At 43.0% G+C, this 23,817-nt stretch overlaps 2 protein-coding genes across 3 annotated transcripts in view; both read left to right on the plus strand.

The window, feature by feature from the left end:
* LOC130274546 (collagen alpha-1(VI) chain-like) overlaps window positions 1-17,375 on the plus strand; it is a 133,656-nt gene extending 116,281 nt beyond the window's left edge. The window contains exons 33-36 of the mRNA XM_056522987.1: window positions 10,466-10,637; window positions 10,721-10,750; window positions 14,083-14,649; window positions 16,997-17,375. Coding sequence (XP_056378962.1) covers window positions 10,466-10,637; window positions 10,721-10,750; window positions 14,083-14,649; window positions 16,997-17,094 — 867 coding nt within the window. The 3' untranslated portion in view covers window positions 17,095-17,375. The remainder of the gene's footprint in view (window positions 1-10,465; window positions 10,638-10,720; window positions 10,751-14,082; window positions 14,650-16,996) is intronic.
* Window positions 17,376-22,305: 4,930 nt separating this feature from the next.
* The window catches only part of CAPN7 (calpain 7), a 74,539-nt gene continuing 73,027 nt past the window's right edge, over window positions 22,306-23,817 (plus strand). Inside the window, exon 1 of one of the 2 annotated variants that reach the window (XM_056520682.1) lies at window positions 22,306-23,094. In XM_056520682.1, coding sequence (XP_056376657.1) covers window positions 22,993-23,094 — 102 coding nt within the window. In that variant the 5' untranslated portion in view covers window positions 22,306-22,992. The remainder of the gene's footprint in view (window positions 23,095-23,817) is intronic. The other variant, XM_056520687.1, reaches the window with a different exon arrangement.

The raw sequence follows: 23,817 nt of genomic DNA on the forward strand, positions 1-23,817 counted from the left end.
CTGTTATAAAGCAGCCAAAGTCACTGGTAACACCTTTCACATACTTGTATTAGGTTAAGGGGGTAAATTATTATGATAGTTGCGCTTTAAGGGAACTTTATAAAACACTCCCTTGATAGGACTGCAAGGAGAGAAAGTGAGAGCCCTGATTACCCCACCCACATAGGATAATTGACAGCCTACGCTGTATCAGTGTGTACAGAGAAAGCTGTCAATCACTGTGTGGGGGCTACATATCCTTCAGGATAGGAAGGAGGGTAATGTTTTCATTGTGTTCTTATGGTACGGTCTAACCAGGGCTCAAGTCCTACAGGAACAGGTGGGAACTGAGTACCTGCACTTTTTCCACAGCAGGAATGCCATTCCCATTAGCAAGAGTCCTGCAGGACCAGCCCTTGAGTGGAAAAATCTTGGGTTAGTTCCCACACTTTTTTTTTCCAGGACTTGACCCCTGGGTCTAACGCAGCACATTTCACACTTTGCAAAATGTGCTGCGTAGTGGGAAATATGCAGCACATTCTGTGATGAGCATACACACAGGACTTGCCAACGCCCTGTGTCTTCAGTGAGGTTTGGCGGCTGGGCCGCGTGTCACAGTCACATCAGAGTGTGACCCCCCCCCCTCTCCCCCCAAACTAGCCCTGTGTGTATGCTCATCGCAGAATACGCTACATTTCCCGCTGTGCAGCACATTTTGTGCCACGTGAAATACGCTGCGTAACCGCTATGTGGGACAGTACCCACATTTTTCCTGTGATCAAGAGATCCAATTATTAAAATCACTGATTAAGGCTGACAATGGCTTCTGGTAAGTACAGTATATTTAAGGTGTATGAAATCTGTAAATCTGTTGGATATTTATGTTGTTGTCAGACCAGTTATACTGCTGCTATGACATATCAGCAGATTAGAATGTCTTTAGAAAAGAAAATACCAGACCTTGCATGGTGCATGTAAAATCATTTTCAGAATATGATGCCACAAAGTAAGAATTCAGGAAGTGTGGGAAGCCTTACAAGTTCTGCATCATAAAGGTCATTTTCTCTCTTCCTAATGAAAAGCAATCATGAGTCATAGCATATTATTGTACCATTATCTATACATGTCAAGAATGTCACCGCGTTATAATATATACCGTATATGTTTCCTCTGAAGTAAACCTTTATTCAAGGCCAAGCCACACTCTTACCTGCTTCAAAAGTTATTTATTATCTATACTCACCTTTTTATAACCTTTTCATTCATTGGACATCTGTTGATTATAGCTTTAGACTTTACACCAACCTACACTTGATATTGGCACACATTTCTTTTTAGTATGTTTATTTAATATTTTTATAGGTCACAAGTCACAACAGACTTCACAAAGCTTGGTTTGGCTCTAGTGAGATCTCAGATTTACTAAAATTATCTAATTCTTAGACAGTGTTAACTTTTAAAAGAGTAATGTACTGTAGTGCTTTATTTTGCCATTGTGCCGGAGCTGCATAAAGTAAAAAAAAAAACTTTAACTCACCTCCTGTTGCTCCCCCGTTGCGCCGATATGCCTCTTCTGTCCTCCAGGAGAAGGCGGGTCCCAGGCTCCTCACATGACACTTTGCTTAGCCTATCACCGGCCGAGGCAGGACATCTCTGCAGCCGGCGATAAGCTGATTGCAGTGTGACGTTCCATGCACAGGAAGCAGGACGAACACCGGGACAGAAGGACGGAAGAGCTATATCGGCGCAACGGGGGGCACGACAGAAGGTGTTTGATTTTTTTAACTTTTTGCAGCCCGGGCACAATTGAGTAATACAAAGTACTCCTTTAAGAATGTGCCAGATTTATCACTGTGGCTCAAGCTGTTTGATAAATTTGTTGCGAATGTCTAGTCTTAGTTTAGACCAACTCTTAGTTGGCTCAGATTATTCTAGGATGGTGTTGGTGCATAATGTTGCATATTAAGCCATCCAGTAATAGAAGGAATAACAAAGACACTCACCATGTGCTGTATAATATCTTCTTTATTTCATAACTTCAGTGCAGGATGGCGGCAGCATGCCGCTACGAGTGTAAGACGCCAGTGCGTATTGATTGGTGACAGCTGTTTCCTTCCCATAGGAACTTCAACGGACCATTGCATATTAAGCCATGCCCCTTTTATCAAGGCCAAACCTCTTTTGGGTGCAAATAAAAGTGCCTAAAAAGCATGTAAAACTCATAGCATAGTTTGAAAAAATAAACTGTCTTACATGACTTGTGCCAAGATAAAGCCAGAATTCTGTGAATTTGCAATAGTAAATAGTAAGTTCTGGAGACACAAGCCCCCCCCCCCCCCCTACAAAAATAAACTGATAAAATAGAACAGGTCCAAATACAGGCTACAAAGATGGGAGAAAGTTTTATGCATGAAACTTTCTAAGGAAAAACTTACATGTAAATAACAATCTGTACAGTCTCGAGTAAAGAAGAAAAAGAAGGGACGTGATCAAAACCTTAAAGGGGTACTCCACTGGAAAACATTTTTTTTCAACTGGTGTCAGAATGTTAAAGGGGTATTCCAGGCAAAAACTTTTTTTTTATATATCAACTGGCTCCGGAAAGTTAAACAGATTTGTAAATTACTTCTATTAAAAAAATCTTAATCCTTCCAATAGTTATTAGCTTCTGAAGTTGAGTTGCTGTTTTCTGTCTAACTGCTTTCTGATGACTCACATCCCGGGAGCTGTCCAGCTCCTATGGGGAGATTTTCCCATCATGCAAGGGATATTCTCCCATCATGCACAGCTCCCGGGACGTGACATCATCATTGAGCAGTTAGACAGAAAACTTCAGAAGCTAATAACTATTGGAAGGATTAAGATTTTTTAATAGAAGTAATTTACAAATCTGTTTAACTTTCCAGAGCCAGTTGATATATATAAAAAAGTTTTTGCCTGGAATACCCCTTTAAACAGATTTGTAAATTGCTTCTATTTAAAAATCTTAATCCTTCCAGTATATATCAGCTGCTGTATGCTCCAGAGGAAGTACTTTTCTTTTTCAATTTCCTTTCTGCCTGACCACAGTGCTCTCTGCTGACACCTCTGTCCATTTAAGGAACTGTCAAGAATAGGAGAAAATCCCCATAGCAAACCTATTCTGCTCTGGACAGTTCCTGACATGGACAGAGGTGTCAGCAGAAAGCACTGTGGCCAGACAGAAAAGAAATTCAAAAAGAAAAGAACTTCCTCTGGAGCATACACCAGCTGATAAGTACTGGAAGGATTAAGATTTTTAAATAGAAGTTATAAGTAATTTACAAATCTGTTTAACTTTCTGGCATCAGTTGATTTAAAAAAAAAAAAAAAAAAAATGTTTTCCAGCGGAGTACCCCTTTAACCCCTACAGGACCCATGACGTAATGTTACGTCACGACACCCTGGGTCTTAAGGACCCATGACGTACAGTTAAGTCATGGGCAGTTCCAGTCCACGCTGTGCGACGGGCGGGGATCGGACTGGGATGCCTGCTGAAATCATTCAGAAGGCATCCCGTGCAAACGCCCAGGGTGGTAATCAGACCCCCCCCCCCCATGTCAGCGACTGCGGCAAATCGCAAGTGAATTCACACTTGCGATTTGCGCGATTCCGGGTCATTACGGGTCTATGGTGGCCCGGAATATAAGGGGGATCGCGGTTGTCTAAGACACCCATGATCCCCCTGAAGGGATAGGAGTGAGGTGGCAGGGGTGCCACCCCTCCTATCCCTGCTATTGGTGGTCTAGACGTGACCACCAATAGCAGATCGGGGGCGGGGGGGTTAACTTTCGTTTTCCCCCGTCCTGCCCACCCACAATAGGCAGGGCAGGACGGGGAAACGACGGGGACCGGCGCCGAAGATCACTTACCCATCCGGGCGGGCGACGGAGGCTGCGGGCGACGGAGATCGGCGGGTGGCGACGTCGTGAGACTGGATTGTACGGAAGCCGGTGAGTTGCCCAGCATCTGGAGGGTACAGTTTGAGACCACTAAATGGTGGTCTCTAACTACAGCCCTCCAGATGTTGCAAAACTACAACTCCCAGCATGCCCAGACAGCTGTTTGGGCATGCTGGAATATGTAGTTTTGCAACAACTGGAGGGCTACAGTTTGAGACCACTATATAGTGGTCTCTAAACTGTAGCCCTTCAGATCTTGCAAAACTACAACTCCTAGCATGCCCAAACAGCTGTTTGCTTTCTGGGCATGCTGGGATTTGCAGTTTTGCAACAGCTGGAGGACCACAGTTTGGAGATCACTTTGCAGTGTTCTCTAAAACTGTAGCCCTCCAGATGTTGCAAAACTGCAAATCCCAGCATGCCCAAACAGCTGTCTCGACATGCTGGGAGTTGTAGTTGCGTACCTCCAGCTATTGCATAACTACATCTCCCAGCATGCCCTTCGTCGATCAGTACATGCTGGGAGTCGTAGTTTTGCAACAGCTGGAGGCACACTAGTTGGAAAATACTGAGTTAGGTAACAGAACCTAACTGAAGGTTTTCCAACCAGTGTGCCTCCAGCTGTTGCAAAAGTACAACTCCCAGCATGCACAGTCTGTCAGCACATGCTGGGCGTTGTAGTTTTGAAACAACTGGAGGTTTGCCCCCCCCCCCCCCCCCCCATGTGAACGTACAGGGTATATTCACATGGGCAGATTTACAGTAAGTTACCTGCTTCAAGTTTGGGCTGCGGCAAATTTTTCGCCGCAGCGCTAAATCCTAGCGGGAAACTCACCGTAACCCACCAGTGCGAATGTACCCTAAAAACACTACACTACACTACCACATAATAAAGGGTAAAACACTACATAAACACCCCCTTACACTGTGCCCCCCCCCCCCCCCCCCACTAAAAATGAAAAACGTATTGTATGGCAGTGTTTCCAAAACAGAGCCTCCAGCTGTTGCAAAACAACAACTCCCAGCATTTCCGGACAGCCACTGACTGTCCAGACATGCTGGGAATTTAGCAACAGCTGGAGGCACCCTGTTTGGGAATCACTGGCGTAGAATACCCCTATGTCCACCCCTATGCAATCCCTAATTTAGTCCTCAAATGCGCATGGCGCTCTCTCACTTCGGAGCCCTGTCATATTTCAAGGAAACAGTTAAGGGCCACATATGGGGTATTTTCGTACTCGGCAGAAATAGCTTTTTCTCCTTTTACCCCTTATGAAAAGGAAAATTTAGAGTCTACACCAGCCTGTTAGTGTAAAAAAATTACAAAATTTACACTAACATGCTGGTGTTGCCCCATACTTTTTATTTTCGCAAGCAGTAAAAGGAAAAAAAGTACGAAAATACCCCATATTTGGGCGTAAAATCTCTGCGGACGCACAACAAGGCTCAGGAGTGAGAGTGCACTATGTACATTTGAGGCCTAAATTGGTGACTTGCACAGGGGTGGCTGATTTTACAGCGGTTCTGACATAAACGCAAAAAAAAATATCCACATGTGACCCCATTTTGGAAACTACACCCCTCACGGAATGTAACAAGGGGTATAGTGAGCCTTAACACCCCACAGGTGTTTAATGAAAATTCTTCAAAGTTGGATGGAAAAATGAAAAAAAAAAAAAAATTTCACTAAAATGCTAGTGTTACCCTAAATTTTTCATTTTCACTAGGGAAAATAGGAAAAAAGCTCCCTAAATTTTGTAACCCCATTTCCTCTGAGTAAGAACATACCCCATATGTGGATGTAAAGTTCTCTGAGGGCGAACTACAATGCTCAGAAGAGAAGGAGTGCCATTGGGATTTTGAAGAGAAAAGTTGTCCGGAATTGAAGGCCACATGTGTTTACAAAGCCAAAATAGTGCCAAAACAATGGACCCCCCCCCCACATGTGACCCCATTTTGGAAACTACACTCCTCACGTAATGTAATAAGGGGTACAGTGAGCATTTACACCCCACTGGCATTTGACAGATCTTTGGAACAGTGGTCCATGAAAATGAAAAATGTAATTTTTTATTTGCACAGCCCACTGTTCCAAAGATCTGTCAAACGCCAGTGGGGTGTAAATACTCACTGCACCCATTATTAAATTCTGTGAGGAGTGTAGTTTCCAAAATAGGGTCACATGTGGCGGGGTCCACTGTTCTGGCACCACGGGGGGCTTTGTAAACGCACATGGCCCCTGACTTCCATTCCAAACAATTTTTTTCCCCAAAAGCTCAATGGCACTCCTTCTCTTCTGAGCATTGAAGTGCGCCAGCAGAGCACTTGATGTCCACATATGGGGTATTTCCATACTCAGAAGAGATGGGGTTACAAATTATGGGGGGGATTTTGTTCTATTACCCGATGTAAAAATTTAAAATTTGAGGGAAAACTAGCATTTTAGTGGAAGAAAAAATCATTTACACATCCAACTTTCACGAAAAGTCGTCAAACACCTGTGAGGTGTTAAGGCTCACTGTACACCTTGTTATGTGCCTTGAGGGGTGCAGTTTCCAAAATAGTATGCCCTGTGTTTTTTTTTTTTTTTGCTGTCCTGGCACCATAGTGGCTTCCTAAATGGGACATGCCCCCCCCCCCCCCCCAAAACCATTTCAGCAAAATTTGCTTTTCAAAAGCCAAATGTGACTCCTTCTCTTCTGACCATTGTAGTTCGCCCGTAAAGCATTTTAAGTCCTAACATGGGGTATTTCCATACTCAGAAGAGATGGGGTTACAAATTTGGGGGGGCATTTTGTCCTATTATCCCTTGTAAAAAAAATTACATTTGAGGGAAAACTAGCATTTTAGAGAAAAAATAAAATAAATCATTTACACATAGAACTTAAACGAAAAGTCATCAAACACCTCACCTGTGGGGTGTTAAGGCTCACTGGACCCCTTGTTACGTGCCTTGAGGGGTGTAGTTTCCAAAATAGTATGCCATGTGTTTTTTTTTATTTTTTTGCTGTTCTGGCACCATAGGGGCTTCCTAAATGTGACATGCCCCCCAAAAACCATTTCAGAAAAACTCACTCTCCAAAATCCCACTGTCGCTCCTTCCCTTCTGAGCCCTCTAGTGCGCCCGCCGAACACTTGACATACACATATTAGGTATTTTCTTACTCGAGAGAAATTGGGTTACACATTTTAGGAAGATTTCTCTCCTTTTACCTCTTGTAAAAATTCAATAACTGGGTCTACAAGAACATGCCAGTGTAAAAAATGATAAAAACAAATATACCCTACTCTGATGAGGGTGACGCCCCTAGAGAAGATACCTAATATGAATTTTAAATTATTATGTAATAAGGAGATGTTCTGGATTTTTAAGCTAAATACATTGTCACCACAGGGTCTTAATGAATCTTTAGAGCATGTATATTAATGAATTTTAGGTTTATTTAAAAAAAAAAAAAAAAAAACACTATAGGTGTACTTTATGTATGTGTAATTATATGTATTGTTTTTTTTCTATTTATAATTGCTTTTTATATTTGCTTTCTATTGTCTACTATTTATATGAATTATTGAGAAGTTTTATGTATTTTTATTAATTGTTATTAATGTAATGCACTACATGTCAATTGGATGAATGGATCTAAGAGAGAATATCAATGCCTTAAAATTTGGATTTATATTACATTTGATTATATATAGATTACCGCCTAGCACTAGTGTGGGCGCATATATTCCAGTTTGGGACAATCATGGCGGTGCGATCCATTGTGGAATGCATAGCGCCTTTCAAGCAGTGTGCGCGTGCGCGGTACCCTTGTGCGTTCCACTGTGGGACGCACGGGTGCCGCGAATGCGCATACGGTTGTCCAATCATGTGACCTGGATGGTCACGTGGTCGGAAGTTTACATTTATGGTGTCGGCTTCCGGGGGAGGGGACCTTGGGTGACGTGTTCCCAATACCGGTACCATGTGGCACAGTGTCATGTGGTCCGTTTGGGATTGCGTGGCCCGGGGGGTACTCCCCGGAAGAGGAATTACTGGCACATGCAGTAGGATTGGATGCCATCATCCCTATGGACAGTATGTGTGAGTATATAAGTTTGTCATTTTATATGTAACGTATGCCTGAAGAAGGAAGCTGTATATATGACCTCCGAAACGCGTTGCTATTAAAACCCTATGATATGCGAGGACTTCTCTTGGTTATTACCTGTATGCTTTCCTGGAGGGGGGATAGTATGTGAGACTTTGTCTTACACTCCCCCCATGTGAAGTAAGTGAACCACTTCTCTGCTTCGTATGACAACCTGAAATTACTCTGTCATTTCTCCTACTCTGAGCGCTGGTCTTTTTCTATATTTGTTTTTATTGTCGCTACGGATTCCTTATGGGTTTTCCGGAATACCTTGCGCACTCCTGAAAGGGATGTTCTTGTGTCAGAGACTGGGAGATAAATTTTACGTTTGAAGAGGACCCAGGGTGTTTGTGGGGGAGTACACATCCAGTGTGACCCCCACTCACACCGGTTGAGTAACATACACCTCATTTCCTATATTTTAGGATTAGAGCGCCGCCTTCTTTTCGCTAATATATTGTATCTCCAGTGTAAAAAATGAAGATTTTGAATTTTCTCCTTCAATTTGCTGCTATTCCTGTGAAACACCTAAAGGGTTAACAAACCTTTTGAATGTCGTTTTGAATACTTTGAGGGGTGCAGTTTTCATAATGGGGTCATTTGTGGGGTATTTCTAATAAGAAGGTCCTTCAAATCCACTTCAAAACAGAACTGGTTTCTGAAAAATTTCGATTTTGTAAATTTTTAGGAAAATTGCTGCTATACTTTGAAGCCCTTTGATGTCTTCCAAAAGTAAAAACATGTCAACTTTATGATGGAAACATAAAGTAGACATATTGTATATGTGAATCAATATATAATTTATTTGGAATATTCATTTTCCTTATAAGCAGAGAGCTTCAAAGTAAAAAAAATGCAAAATGTAAAAATTTTTCATTACATTTTGGAATTTTTCACCAAGAAATGAGGCAAGTATCAACAAAATTTTACCACTAACAAAGTAGAATATGTCACAAAAAAACTTTCTCGGAATCAGAATGAAAGGTAAAAGCATCCCAGAGTTATTAATGTTTAAAGTGACAGTGGTCAGATGTGCAAAAAATGGCCGGGTCCTACAGTGAAAATTGGCTGGGTCCTTAAGGGGTTAAGGATAGAGTGACATGTGTTGTATTTTGTTCCATATTTTCATTGACCTTAATGGGTGGGAAAATACGTAGCAGCAAATATGCAGCAAAATACGGCACATGTGACCCTACCCTTAGAGTGAAACTGACAGGCTGTTCACCTGCACTAAACAAAATATACTGGGTTATTGTGCCGGTGAACAGCATTACAATGAGGGGTCACTTATGTGAATTGATGTTCTAGTTCTATTGCGCAGCTCTGTGAAATGCAGGCGGGGAGGCGGCTCGCCGCAATACTCTGCCTCCTCAATGTTCCCCGCTCTGCCCACTCCCTTAGTGAATATGCAAAACTATTCACTCTCATTGCTCCGAGAAGACTACAGGAAAGCAGAGTGCAGGCGCCGACAGGCTCTCATTTCCTAGAGACATGAGAGTGAATACTTTTGCATATTCATTAAGGGAGCAGGCGGAGCGGCAAATATTGAGGAGGCAGAGGAGCACGGCGAGCCGGTCTCCCGCCTCCATTATGCACAGCTGCAGAATAGAACTAGAAGTATGAAGATGTATTACTCCTAAAATACTTCAGTTCACATAAGTGACCCCTTACTGTAATGCTGTTACCTGTACTTTAACCCAGTATCAAACAGACTGTCAGTTTTGCTTCAAAAGTAAACTGACAGATCAACCCCACAAACCTAAATATACATGTGGTTAGTGTGGGTGATTCTAGGTAAACCATGTATTCCTTACAAGAATCCATTCAGCCGCTTGGGAGACACAGTGTAATGTTACAATATGCAAATGAACTCTTAAATGCAGAAGGGGTGGGTTTGAAGACTATCTGCACTTCTGATGCTATTGTCTGGGTCCCATTCGCAATGCGCCACTCATCAATATTCATCTCTTTCTTATTGATAAGCGGTGCAGTGTTAACAGGACCCAGAGGGCGGCATCAGAGGTGCAGAAATCCTTTAGACACGCTTCCAGTGCAGTTAAGAGTTAATTTGCATATTGCAAGAGTGTGCTATATCTCAGGAATGGCTGGATGGATTAGGGTAGGAATACATTTTTTTACTCAGGATGACCCACACTAACCACCTGTATTTCAGGTAAGTGGGGTTAATTCATCTGTCAGTTTCCCTTTAAAGGGAACCTGTTACCATGAAAACACAATCTAATCATTGGTGTAATGTTATTGAGCAGAAAGAGCTTAGGAGATATCTTGGCGGGAAAAGATTCAATATAACTATTAATTATAGATTGTTTTTTTTTTTTTTTTTTTTTGGGGAGTCGGCTCACAGTGTCTTTCAATGCTGGTATTCCTGTACAGTATAAAGTAATCTAACCCAGAGTTATCTGTTCCCAGGTGGTGGGCATTGGTGTCGGAGATTTATTTAAGCGAACCCCACATATGAAGGCTTTACAGGAAATCACATGCCAGGGGACCAAAGCTCAGGGAATGCAGTTGTTCATAACAGAGTATGAAGATCTGCTGGATGAGAACACCCTGCATAATATTACTAAGTACACTTGTAAAAGTAGGTTTGTTACATGTGTTCTTTCTTGTAAGGTGCCTGGTAAAAATGTATACTCTTTTCATAATATTTTTGTTTCCTTCTAGATTCTGTGTGTCCGGACTTCACTTGTCAAGGTATGTGATGATTTTTTTTCTTGGAATTGACAAATAGAGCTTGTGATAAGAAAGAGTATCTTGGGGATTGGGGCTCTACTATGCTTTGCTATCTGGCCCTATGATTTCTATATACAACAGTCATGGCCGTAAATGTTGGTACCCCTGAAATTTCAAGAATATTAAGTATTTCTCACAGAAGAAGATTACAGTAACACATGTTTTGCTATACACATGTTTATTACCTTTGTGTGTATTGGAACTAAACCAAAAATGGTCTGGAGAAAATTATTGGCACCCTTAATATTTGCAGCAATTGGAAAGATGAATGGCACTAACCAGTCTCGTAGTGTAACAAACGTGTTTTATTCCATAAAGTGCAACATAGTTACAGTCAAGGCAAGGGAGGACTCGGACGCCGTCCACGTAGCAGTGATAGCTATTTCGTGCGCAAAGCTCCCTTCCTCGGACCACTCGGACCGCACAAAATAGCTATCACCGCTACGTGGACAGCGTCCGAGTCCTCCCTTGCCTTGCCTGTAACTATGTTGCACTTTATGGAATAAAACACATTTGTTACACTACGAGACTGGTGAGTGCCATTCATCTTTTCAATTGCTGCATTCTTATAGACTGTCTTCTAAGAATTGAGCACCCCAGTCCGGATCTACTGCAGTTGCCATTTTCAATACAGGTGCATACGAACTTGCCATAGAGCCACATTTATGTAGTGCAGTGCCGAACGCTATCTCTATATTGCTGTATTAACTTAATATTTGGTTGCACACCCTTTGGAAAAAATAACTGAAATTAGCTGCTTCCTATAACCATCAATAAGCTTCTTACACCTCTCAGCCTGAATGTTGGACCACTCTTCCTTTGAAAACTGCTCCAGGTCTCTCTTATTGGAAGGGTGCCTTTTTCCAACAGCAATTTTAAGATCCCTCCACATGTAATTATAAGACACTTTGCTATTTACTTACTGTTCAAATTCTCAGCCCTTATATGTTTTTAATGTGATTGATAAAATAGACACTAGGTGGCTCTGTCCTGTTACCTGCGCAAGTCAAACAGTAAGTTTAGTCTCCTCCTGACCTGGCAGGAGACCAAACTCAGGAAGTGCGTACGAGGCATGGCAAGGCAATGCTCTGGCAGGCTTTAGTGACGTTAAGCCTGCTGGGGAATGCCCACTTTCTCCTGCTTGGAGCTCACACAATGTGAGCAAAGGGAAAGGTATGATACAGAGCTTTTTAAAGCATTAGGGAATATAATCAGAGTTAGTTTAGAAAATATGGTTTGATGACAGGTACTCTTTAACTTACCCTTATATTGGTATATATTGCCTTTTTGTGATATGTGGATGCAAACACATTCACTAGCAAACTTTTAATAAGGTATCAAACTGAAGCACCAATTTAAAAAGGTCTGTTAGAGTGACACAATTTCTATTCAATACGCATTAAGGGCATTCTAAATTATGTGCAGAAGCGCTAAATTTTTCAATCCAGGGCAATGAGCTTCATAAATTGCGGGTAAATATAGTAATCTCCTCAACCCACTCTTTGGAAAATAGAATCAATGATTTAGAGCATCTTGCTATGTTTAGTCCAAGATGGCTTATATTTGCGCAAAAAAAGTAAAAGGAAAAGTATGCAGTTAATAAATCCATGTGTACTATAGATCTCACTCCAAGGTACCCTGATTCAGCCACATCTGGAGGACATGCTCTACCAAAACGTGCGCAAAAAAATGCGCAAAAAAAGGGCTTGCGCAAAATTTTGCACAAAAAAATACACACAAAACAGGGGTAAAATCTTTGATACATGTCCCCCTAAAAGTAGAGCCAGTAAAGATGTCAGTATGACTGCAGGATTAGACTACACAGGGCTTATTTGTAGTATGTACCCATAAATGTACATACATTTAATCCAAAGCTGTAGACTCCTATGTGTTAAATTGCTTCATGTTTTATTTAGGTGCTATAAATTACCGTATATACTCGAGTATAAGCTGAGTTTTTCAGCACGATTTTTCGTGCTGAAAACACCCCCCTCGGCTTATATTCGAGTGAACTCTCCGCCCTCGGCGGTCTTCAACCTGCGGACCTCCAGATGTTTCAAAACTACAACTCCCAGCATGCTGGGAGTTGTAGTTTTGAAACATCTGGAGGTCCGCAGGTTGAAGACCACTGCGGCCTTCGTCATCATCCAGCCCCCCCCTTTTTGTTTTGTACTCACCTCCCCTCGGCGGGAAGTTAGGGTGAGCAGGTTCGGGCCATCTGTGCTGCAGGGACCATCCGATGAGGAGGGATAGTCATTCCAGGCTGTCCATCTTCACCGGGGGGGGGGGGGAGCCTCTTCTCCGCACTTCGGCCCCGGCCCCGGAATAGTCACATTGCCTTGACGACAACGCACAGGGACGTTCATGCGCAGCATCCCTGTGCGTCGTCGTCAAGGCAATGTCACTATTCCGGGCCCGAAGCGCGGAGAAGAGGCCCCCCGGTGAAGATGGACAGCCCACAACGACTATCCCTGAAGGGGGGGTGGGATGATGATGAAGGGGGGGGTGGGATGACAGGCGGTGATGATGAAGGGGGGGTGTGGGATGATGACAGGAGGATGATGACATGCGGTGATGATGAAGGGGGGGTGGGATGATGACAGGCGGTGATGATGAAGGGGGGGTGTGGAATGATGACAGGGGGATGATGACAGGCGGTGATGATGAAGGGGGTGTGTGGGATGATGACAGGGGGATGATGATGAAGGGGGGATGATGAAGACAGGGGGATGATGACAGGTGGTGATGATGAAGGGGGGTGTGGGATGATGACAGGCGGTGATGATGAAGGGGGGGATGATGACAGGGTAATGATGAAGGGGGGATGATGACAGGCGGTGATGATGAAGGGGGGGTGTGGGATGATGACAGGCGGTGATGATGAAGGGGGGATGATGACAGGCGGTGATGATGAAGGGGGGATGATGACAGGCGGTGATGATGAAGGGGGGATGATGACAGGGTGATGATGATGAAGGTGTTAATGACGGGGGTCTGGATGATGACAGGGGGGATGATGTATTTCCCACCCTAGGCTTATAGTCGAGTCAATAACTTTTCCTGGGTTTTTGGGGTGAAATTAGGGGCCTCGGCTTATATTCGGGTTCGGCTTATACTCGAGTATATATGGTATTAGTTGCATATGAATTAGCCTTACAAGTTAGAAATGTCAGCTTTAGATATGACATTATATTACTTAAAAAAAGTGTTGCAAAAACATAGCATTTGAATTAGGTGCCCATATATGTGTACTACACTGTGGATGTCTCTGATTGCATGTCGCTTTATTGCAGTTGAGTTTGATGAACCCACTGACATTGTGTTCCTGATGGATGGCTCCAGCAGTGTTGGCTATGGCAACTTTGAAAAAGTAAAGGAATTTGTAAAGATCACAACATCTAAGATCCTGTCTGAAGATATGAACCTAAACCAAATGCTAAAACTAGCTGTGATTCAGTACAGCAATGCGGGGACACAGAGACTTGAAGTACCTTTCACTGACAACATTGAGGATGCAGTGTCCTATTTGTCAAAAGTTACGTATATAGATGAATCCACAGACGTACCCTATGCTTTAAAGTACCTTCAGAATTATTTGAGTGGCAGTGGGAGACCCAATGTAAAGAATAAAGTCATAATATTCTCTGATGGCAGATCTTCAGGGATTTCTCAAAACCAGATTGCGGCACAGGCAGCAGCAACCATAAATCCCAGGACTGAACTGTTTGCAGTAACTGTCGGCACCTTCCATGAACTTGGCATTTGTCAGTTAGTGAGTGGAAAGGAAAATAACTTTAATTTCAACAATATTGAGGATAGAGTTTTCCGTGTCTCAGAATATAGTGACCTACCAAGAAGAGGTACTGTGCAAAGCTTTCTAAAGAAAATCACATGAGCTTTTACCTGCATTTTATAAAAATAACAGAGTTGGGCTTTAACATAAATAATGTCTTGAGTTAAAGAAATAAAGAAATATCTGCAGCACACTGTTTTACTCTAGGATGCAAATGGTTTCCTTAAAGGGGTACTCTGCTGTTCAGTGTTTGGAACAAACTGTTCTGATCGCTAGAGCTGGCGGCGGAAGCTCGTGATGTCATAGCCCTGCCCCTCATGACGTCACGCCCCGCCCCCTCAATGCAAGTCTATGGGAGGGGCGTCACGCCCCCTCCCATAGACTTGCAATGAGGGGGCGGTGCATGATGTCATGAGGGGGCGGGGCTATGACATCACAAGCTCCCGGCGCCGGCTACAGCGTTCATAACAGTTTGTTCCAAGCACTGAGCAGCAGAGTACCCCTTTAATATATGCGCAAGTACATGCATGGGCCCCATTGACTTTTATAGCCTGAACATAGTCCATGTATTTTCCAGAACGCAAAGCGTAGTGTGCTAGGCTTTGACGTCCCAGAAGATACATGTAATTACAGTAATACAGTAATTACCTAAATGCCGTCCTTAGTTTACAACGTTTGGGCCAGTAAAGTCAATAGGGCTTAGTTTAGTACACGCACATATACATCAGCATCCCATTTTCACAGGCCGGCGACATATCCAAGCAAAATGTATTTCATGTATTTCAGAATTGTTGACTATATATATATATATATATATATATATATATATATAATTTATATTGTATACTGCAGAATTGTAATGTGAACCCAGTCTTACAATCTAGTCTAACTTGAATGTGTGCTAACCTATTTTGCGGAATAAAAGATCTCCAGGCATACAAATTCAATAATACAACAAAGCCATTCCTACACGGATCTATAAGGGTAAATTGACACATCAGCCAGAATACCATTTCTATTGCTATAGCTGAAATGTAAGTGTATCTGTTCTTTTTATCCAGATTTGGGGGCAGAAAATACACAGTGAAATACTGTAACAGTATCCATATCAAATATCATCCCACATGCTAAAACAATTTACATTTAGAATTTGACCTGCAGTATGGATTGTTATGTTGTAAAATCGTTGAGGATTTGTTGCATTTTTCCCCCATTTACCCTTTCATGACTAGGGCTGTTTTTAGCATTTAGCATTTACTCTGGTGGAAAACATTTTTTTTCTTCTTTTTTTCATATCAACTGGCTCCAGAAAGTTGAACAGATTTGTAAATTACTTTTATTAAAAAACCTTGACCTTTCTAGTACTTATCAGCTGCTGTATACTGGAGAGGAAGTTGTATAGTTCTTCTCTGTCTGACCACAGTGCTTTCTGCTGACACCTCTGTCCTTGTCAGAAACTGTCCAGTGTATTAGCAAATCCCCATAGCAAACCTCTCCTGCTCTAGACAGTTCCTGGTATGGACAGAGGTGTCAGCAGAGAGCACTGTCGTTAGACTGAACAGAAATTCAAAAATAAAATAACTTTCTGTGGAGCATACAGCAGCTGTTAAGTACTGGAAGGATTAAGATTTTTTAATAGAAGTAATTTACAAATCTGTTTTACTTAGTAGAGATGAGCGAAGTTACAGTAATTCGATTCGTCACAAACTTCTCGGCTAGGCGGTTGCTGACTTTAGCCTGCATAAATGAGTTCAGCTTTCAGGTGCTCCGGTGGGCTGGAAAAGGTGGATACAGTCCTAGGAGAGAGTCTCCAGCCCACCGGAGCACCTGAAAGCTGAACTAATTTAAGCAGGCTAGTGTCAACAAATGCTGAGCCGCGAGGTTCGTGACGAATCGAATCACTGTAACTTCGCTCATCTCTACTTATTGGCACCAGTTGATTTGAAAAAAATAGTTTTCCACCGGACTACCCCTTTTAAAGCTACTAGTATCATTTTCACCTTTTGGAGTGCTAAGTTCTTTTTTTAATCAGACCATATGGATAGGCCATTAATGGATTTTTCCTAGAAAACTTTTTAAAAGGGGTACTCCCCCCCCCCCCAGACATTTTTAGAATAGGGGATAAGATGTCTGATTGCAAGGGGTCCTGCCACTGGGACCCCAGTGATCTCCGGGCTGGCAACCTGGCGTTCTGAACATTTATGTTCAGAACACCATCTTCAGACGCCCATGAGGTCATGCCACGCCCCCTCCATTCATGTCTATACTAGGGGGCGTGATGGCTGTGTTCGCTCATACATACATACGATACAAAATAAAGTATGTATCTTGTCAGCTATATAGAATGTAGAATTCATAGTAAGGGGGATGGTTTGTTACCTAATAATTTTGTCATGATTTCTTCAATGTAATAGGTTTTCTGCATAACAACCATTGCTTGTCCTTTACTGGTTTTATGACAAGATCTTTTGATTCCTTTGGAGACAATAAGCCAAATTCTCTTCCTTCTTGACATCGGAACAGTATTTAAACTTGTCCCTTGAAACCTGACCAACAGCCCAAGATTTCACACTCAATGAGAGAACGTAAATTTGTCTCTTTTGCCATAAACTGAAATGAGAAATGGAGAACATATGAACTAGAGCCATCATTGTACCTTGACGGGCATTGGCAAGATTGCTGATGGACCTGTGGCTGGGTTTATGCTTGCCTAGTTACCGACATCTATTCGGTCATCAGAAGGTGGTGGATGACCTCTCGTTAAAGAAAATAAATAAATAGCTCAAACAAGCAAATTCCACTTGAGTAAGATGAAGCATTACAAGTGTAGTTTTGTGAATCTGTAAATTATATCTTGTGTCACAAACTTAGCATCTTATTTATCACAGGTGTCTAAAAAACTGTGTTTGTCCCTCATGGTAACAAATGAAAGATCAGCTTTATTTTTTCCAGAGTAGCTTTATAATGAATGGATTAATTCATAAATTCAATGAATGAGTTTTATGATAATGAATTCCCCCTTTGAATTTATAAAAAGTTGTAAACTTCCTTTGCATTTGTACACTACAACCTTGGCTTTCCATAAATCCATACACTGAATGCTTTCACTCTCAAAAAATATGCCAACCAGAAATGAAGGGGCTCAACTGAGTGCTTCTCCCTCTTCATTTAAGTGATTTCTATGGGTAACAGCATGTAGACCCCAACTGATTAAAACTTATGACATATCACTATTACATTTCATCCACATAAGGCTGAGTTCTCACTAGAGCCCTGTGCGTGACTGTTTTCTCCATCCCACTCCCTCTGAATTTCTGAGAATTACTGCCCACTCCGGCAATGTTTGTGTCCAATCCCTCTAACTCACGCTAACATTTTGTCAAAGCAAAAAATGTATGCAAATGTTAGGGCTAGGTATACTTAAAAAGTACCTGTCACCAAATAAATTGTTATAAACTAAATCAGTCTATGTTCCCTAACTACTCCTAACACCCCTCCAGCCCTTAAAAAAAATGTCTGAGCTTTAAAAAGCTCTGTATCTTACCTTTATTCTTGATCACATAGTGCAATTTTCCCAGCAGGAGAAAGCGGACGTTTCCCAGCAGGCATGACATCACTGAAGCCTGCTGGGGGACCACTTCCGCCATCACATGGTCGCACTGTTGTGATGAATAGAAGACCTCAGGCTTTGTGCATGTTTCAGTCTGTGTTGCTATCAGCGATGCTCTCCTTCAGCTGTCAGTCTGTGCAGCTTTCTGTGAGAATCTGTGGAGCTTTCACTTTCTGTGCAAGTCTCAATCAAACTCAGTGCAGAGAAGCACTTCCTGAGTTTGGACTCCTGCCAGGCCGGGAGGAAAGCAAACTCACTGTATTAATTGTGGCAGGGAACAGAACAGAGCCACCTAGTGGCCGTTTATTCTATTACATTTTAAACATATTTATGTTGATAATTTTAAAAGCAAGTGAATGGGAAAGTGTCTGTTAATTACACAAGGAACACTATATTAAATGTTTTATTTGGCGACTAGTACTCTTTAAGATTGCTGTGGAGCAGTGGAATATTACTGGATTACTGTGGTCCAGGACTTGTGAGCCTCTTTGCACCCACACAAATTAAATGCCCTCTCTGAAGGGGCACTAGATGCCGGGATATTAAAGATTTTCTCTCCCCCTCCTTCTCCACTGTGAAACTGAGCGCTGGGAGGAAGTGATAGGATGTGATTGTTTTCTTCCAGCATTCTGTCATACGTGACACTGCTGGGAGGGAGCATCATCACAGCCCAGGCTGCCGCTGCATGAAGATCTGCTGGCATTGCCAGTGGGCACCTCTGAATGATAGCGCAGCTGCACAGAAGGATAAGTTGCCAGAACTTAGTGCAGCAGCCTGGTCCTGGTAGCTTTTTACTTTTAAAGATGCCACATGCGGTTTGTAGAAGTGCACAGGATAAGCAAGACCTGCAGTATATTGTGTCAACCTGCAACAGACTGAAAGCCGAATGCACCCACAAAATATTTATCCGGTCCTGCAGAATCCCAATCCAGCTGCAGTGCTCTAGTTTATACCTGCCTTGGATGCCTCCAAAAATATTGGACAAAATAGCATAGCCTGACACTATGCCAGAAACTTGATGGATTCTATTAGCGGTGTTATACAAAATTTTTGACATGATGCAGGGTCCAATTTCTAGATGATACAGGTGAAACACACCATAGTGTGCTTTACTCCCCAGGTGGCTGCTATTTCAGTTCAGTTGCAGAAGATGCCTTGTTTATAACTCTATGCGGCAGAAAGTACAATGCAGGTGTGAACCCAGTCTAAAGGCTCAAGCACACAGGCAAGCAGGGCTGCCATCAGAAATTTTGGGGCCCATACATGAATCAAGGCCTGGGCCCCCCTCCTGTGGCCCACCACCAAGTCTGCCCCCAGTGTCATTAGTCATTAGACATTGTGCGACAAAATCGAAGAAAAAATGCCATTTTGTAACTTTTGGGGGCTTCCGTTTCTACGCAGTGTATATTTTGGCAAAAAAGACACCTTATCATTATTCTGTAGGTCCATACGGTTAAAATGATACCCTACTTATAAAGGTTTGATTTTGTCGCACTTCTGGAAAAATCATAACTACATGCAGGAAAATTTATACGTTTAAAAATGTCATCTTCTGACCCCTATAACTTTTTTATTTTTCCACGTACAGGGCGGTATGGGGACTCATTTTTTGCGCCGTGATCTGAAGTTTTTATCGGTATGATTTTTGTTTTGATCGGACTTTTTGATCACTTTTTATTCATTTTTTAATGGTATAAAAAGTGACCAAAAAGTGACCAAATATTTTTGACTTTGGAATTTTTTTGCGCGTACGCCATTGACCGTACGGTTTAATTAATGATATATTTTTATAGTTCGGACATTTACGCACGCGGCGATAACACATATGTTTATTTTTATTATTTTTACACTGTTTTATTTTTTTTATGGGAAAAGGGGGGTGATTCAAACTTTTATTAGGGAAGGGGTTAAATGGCCTTTATTAACACTTTTTTTTTACATTTTTTTTGCAGTGTTATAGGTCCCATAGGGACCTATAACACTGCACACACTGGTCTCCTATGCTGATCACTGGCGTGTATTAACACGCCTGTGATCAGTGTTATCGGCGCTTGACTTGGATCTCAGGCACGGAGCAGTCATTCGCCGATCGGACACCGAGGAGGCAGGTCAGGGCCCTCCCGGTGTCCTGCAAGCTGTTCGGGACGCCGCGATTTCACCGCGGCGGTCCCGAACAGCCCGACTGAGCAGCCCGGTCACTTTCACTTTAGAAGCGGTGGTCAGCTTTGACCGCCGCTTCTAAAGGGTTAATACCGCACATCGCCGCGATCGGCGATGTGTGGTATTAGCCGCGGGTCCCGGCTGTTGATGAGCGCCGGGACCGACGCGATATGATGCGGGATCGCGGCGCGATCCAGCTTCATATCGCGGGAGCCGGTGCAGGACGTAAATATACGTCCTGCGTCGTTAAGGGGTTAAAGGGGTACTCTGGTGGAAAACATTTATTTATTTTTTTTAATCAACTGGTGCCAGAAAGTTAAACAGATTTGTAAATTATTTCTATTTAAAAATCTTAATCCTTCCAGTACTTATCAGCTGCTGTATACTACAAAGGAAATTGTAAAGTTATTTTCTGTCTGACCACAGTGCTCTCTGCTCACACCTCTGTCCGTGTCAGGAACTGTCCAGAGCAGGATAGGTTTGCTATGGGGATTTGCTCCTGCTCTGGACAGTTCCTGACACAGACAGAGGTGTCAGCAGAGAGCACTGTGGTCAGATAGAAGAAAAATTCAAAAATAAAAGAACTTCCTCTGTAGCATACAGCATCTGATAAGTACTGGAAGGATTAAGATTTTTTTAATAGAAGTAATTTACAAATCTGTTTAACTTTATGGCACCAGTTGATAAAAAAAAATGTTTTTCCACCAGAGTACCCCTTTAAGGCCCTATTCACATGGTTGAAACTTCAGGCTGGAAAAATTCCGGACGGACACTTCGCAGATGGCCAGAGTAAATCTAGGTTCAGACTACGGAATCTCTGGGCAGAAAATTTCCGCCCAGAGATTCCGAGTGCTGCCAGCGCCGACTGAATCAGTCAGCACTAGGACCGCGCGGACACTACAGTCTCCAATAGACTGCAATGTGTTCCGCAAATATTTCCCCCTGAAGAGCAACCCCATTCTTCAGGTGGAAATTTCCAAGCAAATTTTCCATGCACAAATTCTGCAGTGTGAATTTGTGAACGGAAACCCATTCACTACACTGTACATTTTAGCAAGCGGAATTTCCGCCTGCAATTTCAAAGAGGAATTGCATGCGGAAATTCCATAGTCTGAACCTAGCCTTAGGCTAGGTTTAGACTACGGAATTTCCGCCGGAATTTTCGCTTTGAAATTTCCGGCAGAAATTCCGCTTACTATAATGTATAGTGTAGTGAATGGTTTTCCGTTCACAAATTCACACTTCGGAATTTGTGAAGCGGAAAATTCGGATGAAAAATCCGCTAGAAAATTTCCGCCTGAAGAAAGAGGTTGCTCTTTCTTCAGGCGGAAATCCTAGCGGAACACATAGCAGTCTATAGGAGACTGTAGTGTCCGTGTGGTCCTAGCGCCGACTAATTCAGTCGGTGGAAGCGGAACTCAGAATCTCCGGGCCGAAATTTTCTGCCCAGAGATTCCGTAGTCTGAACCTAGCCTTAGGCAGCGCTATGACCGGCCGGAAATGTGCTATCTCTATAGACAGCAATGCATTTCCAAGCAGGTTTTGCAAAAGGAATAGACAACAATGCATTTCCCAGCGGATTTGAGAAAAGGAATAGACAACAATGCATTTCCCAGCGGATTTGAGAAAACGAATTCATTCTTTGTGATGAAAAATCGTTCACCTACACCCCCTTGATATATTTCTTCCCCCCCCCCCCCATTTAAAAGACGCTCTCTTATACCGAAGTTCTGATCATGTGCCTATTAGAATCAATCTTTCATTTTAAAACTGTGAAAAAACGAAAGCAGCATTCTGATAGGTTGCTTCTAGTAACATGTATAGCGCTGTTCTCATTTATAGGCGCACATGTTCTTTCTGTATCACGTCCCCCGCATGGCTCTACTATATATACTACCACATAACAAAGCGGAGAACTCGTCAGGTACATGTGCGCATGCTCAGTACTAACAGGAAGCTGCATTCCCAAAGCAGACCGTCCTATGGACACTCCTCTGCCGCCTGCCAGCCTGGATGTGGGGATGCGGCCAGTGTGTGCTGTATATATAGTCCACACAGCCCCGTCCTGACAGGCAGGTGAGCGGGGAGGAGACTGCCGTGTCTCTGACAGGGGGCGGGGGCGCCATGGTGACTCCCTCCACCCCTCACAGCACAGGAGCCGCCTGCAGGAAGAAGTGACAGTGTCCGACAGCGGTAAACACAGCCCGGTGTGCAGTCACCGCTTATCAGGTGGGACAGTCCTGTATGGGAGGCCGGGGACACTACAGCCCAGCTGACCGGGGATTAGCCGTGTCCTGGCATTACCATCGGATTACCAGGAAGTGTCTATAAGGGAACTACTCCTACTGGCCATGGCACGTCACCTCTACCGGCAGAGAGCAGTACAGGCAGGGGCATGAAGGGTCCTGCTGGAGACCACCACTGACATGTATAGAGACTTCCACACAGGAGATACTAAACCTCAGTCTAGGCTGGACAGCGATCTGTCACTGGAAACAACAACTCACCTGCTCACTGACTTACCAGCTGATCTGTGCCCTCCAGGGTAGAGCCCATTACCCGCCATACCAAGCACTGGGCTGACACATCATCATACATATTTATTATTTCCTATACTTTGTATCATACATAGCTGTCACCATGGATGCGTCCACACTGGAACTTGATGCTCTGAAGTTTGCAAAGTTAGCGGTGGTCAACGATCAAGTAGGAAAGTACAAGGAAGCGGTCTTCTATTACAAGGTATGGACATTTGTAATCCCAGGTCCTATACAATACATATAATACTAGACTGCAATAAAGTGTAGATCATCCTCTTCTATAAATGTATAAGGTGTAGCTGAGCGCAGGGATTGTGACAAGAAGTCCCCATTGAGATTCGAGGCGCTGTACAGCAAGGGTTATTATACAGTGACCCCTCCGCATATAACATTCATTGGTACCAGGATGATCTTTGTTCTGTTCTGTGGAAAGCTAGTACTTGGTTACAAAATGTCAACCTCAAAGAAGAAAACATGAAGAAAATAAGCACCAATATAATACAGCTAAAAGTAGTTTTTACTAATAAAAGTCAAACAAAGCAACTGGAAACTGGTTAATCACTTCAGAACACCGACTTCGGGCGGCTATGGTAGTGACATCACACCCCATCCATCAATGTCTATGGAAGGGAGGGAGATGGCTGTGGTCGTGCAATCACAGCCTTCACGCCCCCTCCCATTAACTTCAATGTTCAGAATGCTGGAGTGCCAGACCGGAGATCGCCAGGGGTCCCATTGGCTGTACCTCCTGGGATCAGACATCTTATCCCCTATCCTTTGGATAGGGGATAAGATGTCTAGGGGTACCCCTTTAAACTGCGCCAGGATTTTGAGCGAGAATTATGGCACATTTTTTTGGCACATGGCATCATTTATTAAGCCATGCCCCTTTACCTGAGGCCATGCCCCCTTTTTGGGCATGATG

This window comes from Hyla sarda, chromosome 5, assembly GCF_029499605.1.
Source record: "Hyla sarda isolate aHylSar1 chromosome 5, aHylSar1.hap1, whole genome shotgun sequence".
Lineage (NCBI taxonomy): Eukaryota > Metazoa > Chordata > Amphibia > Anura > Hylidae > Hyla > Hyla sarda.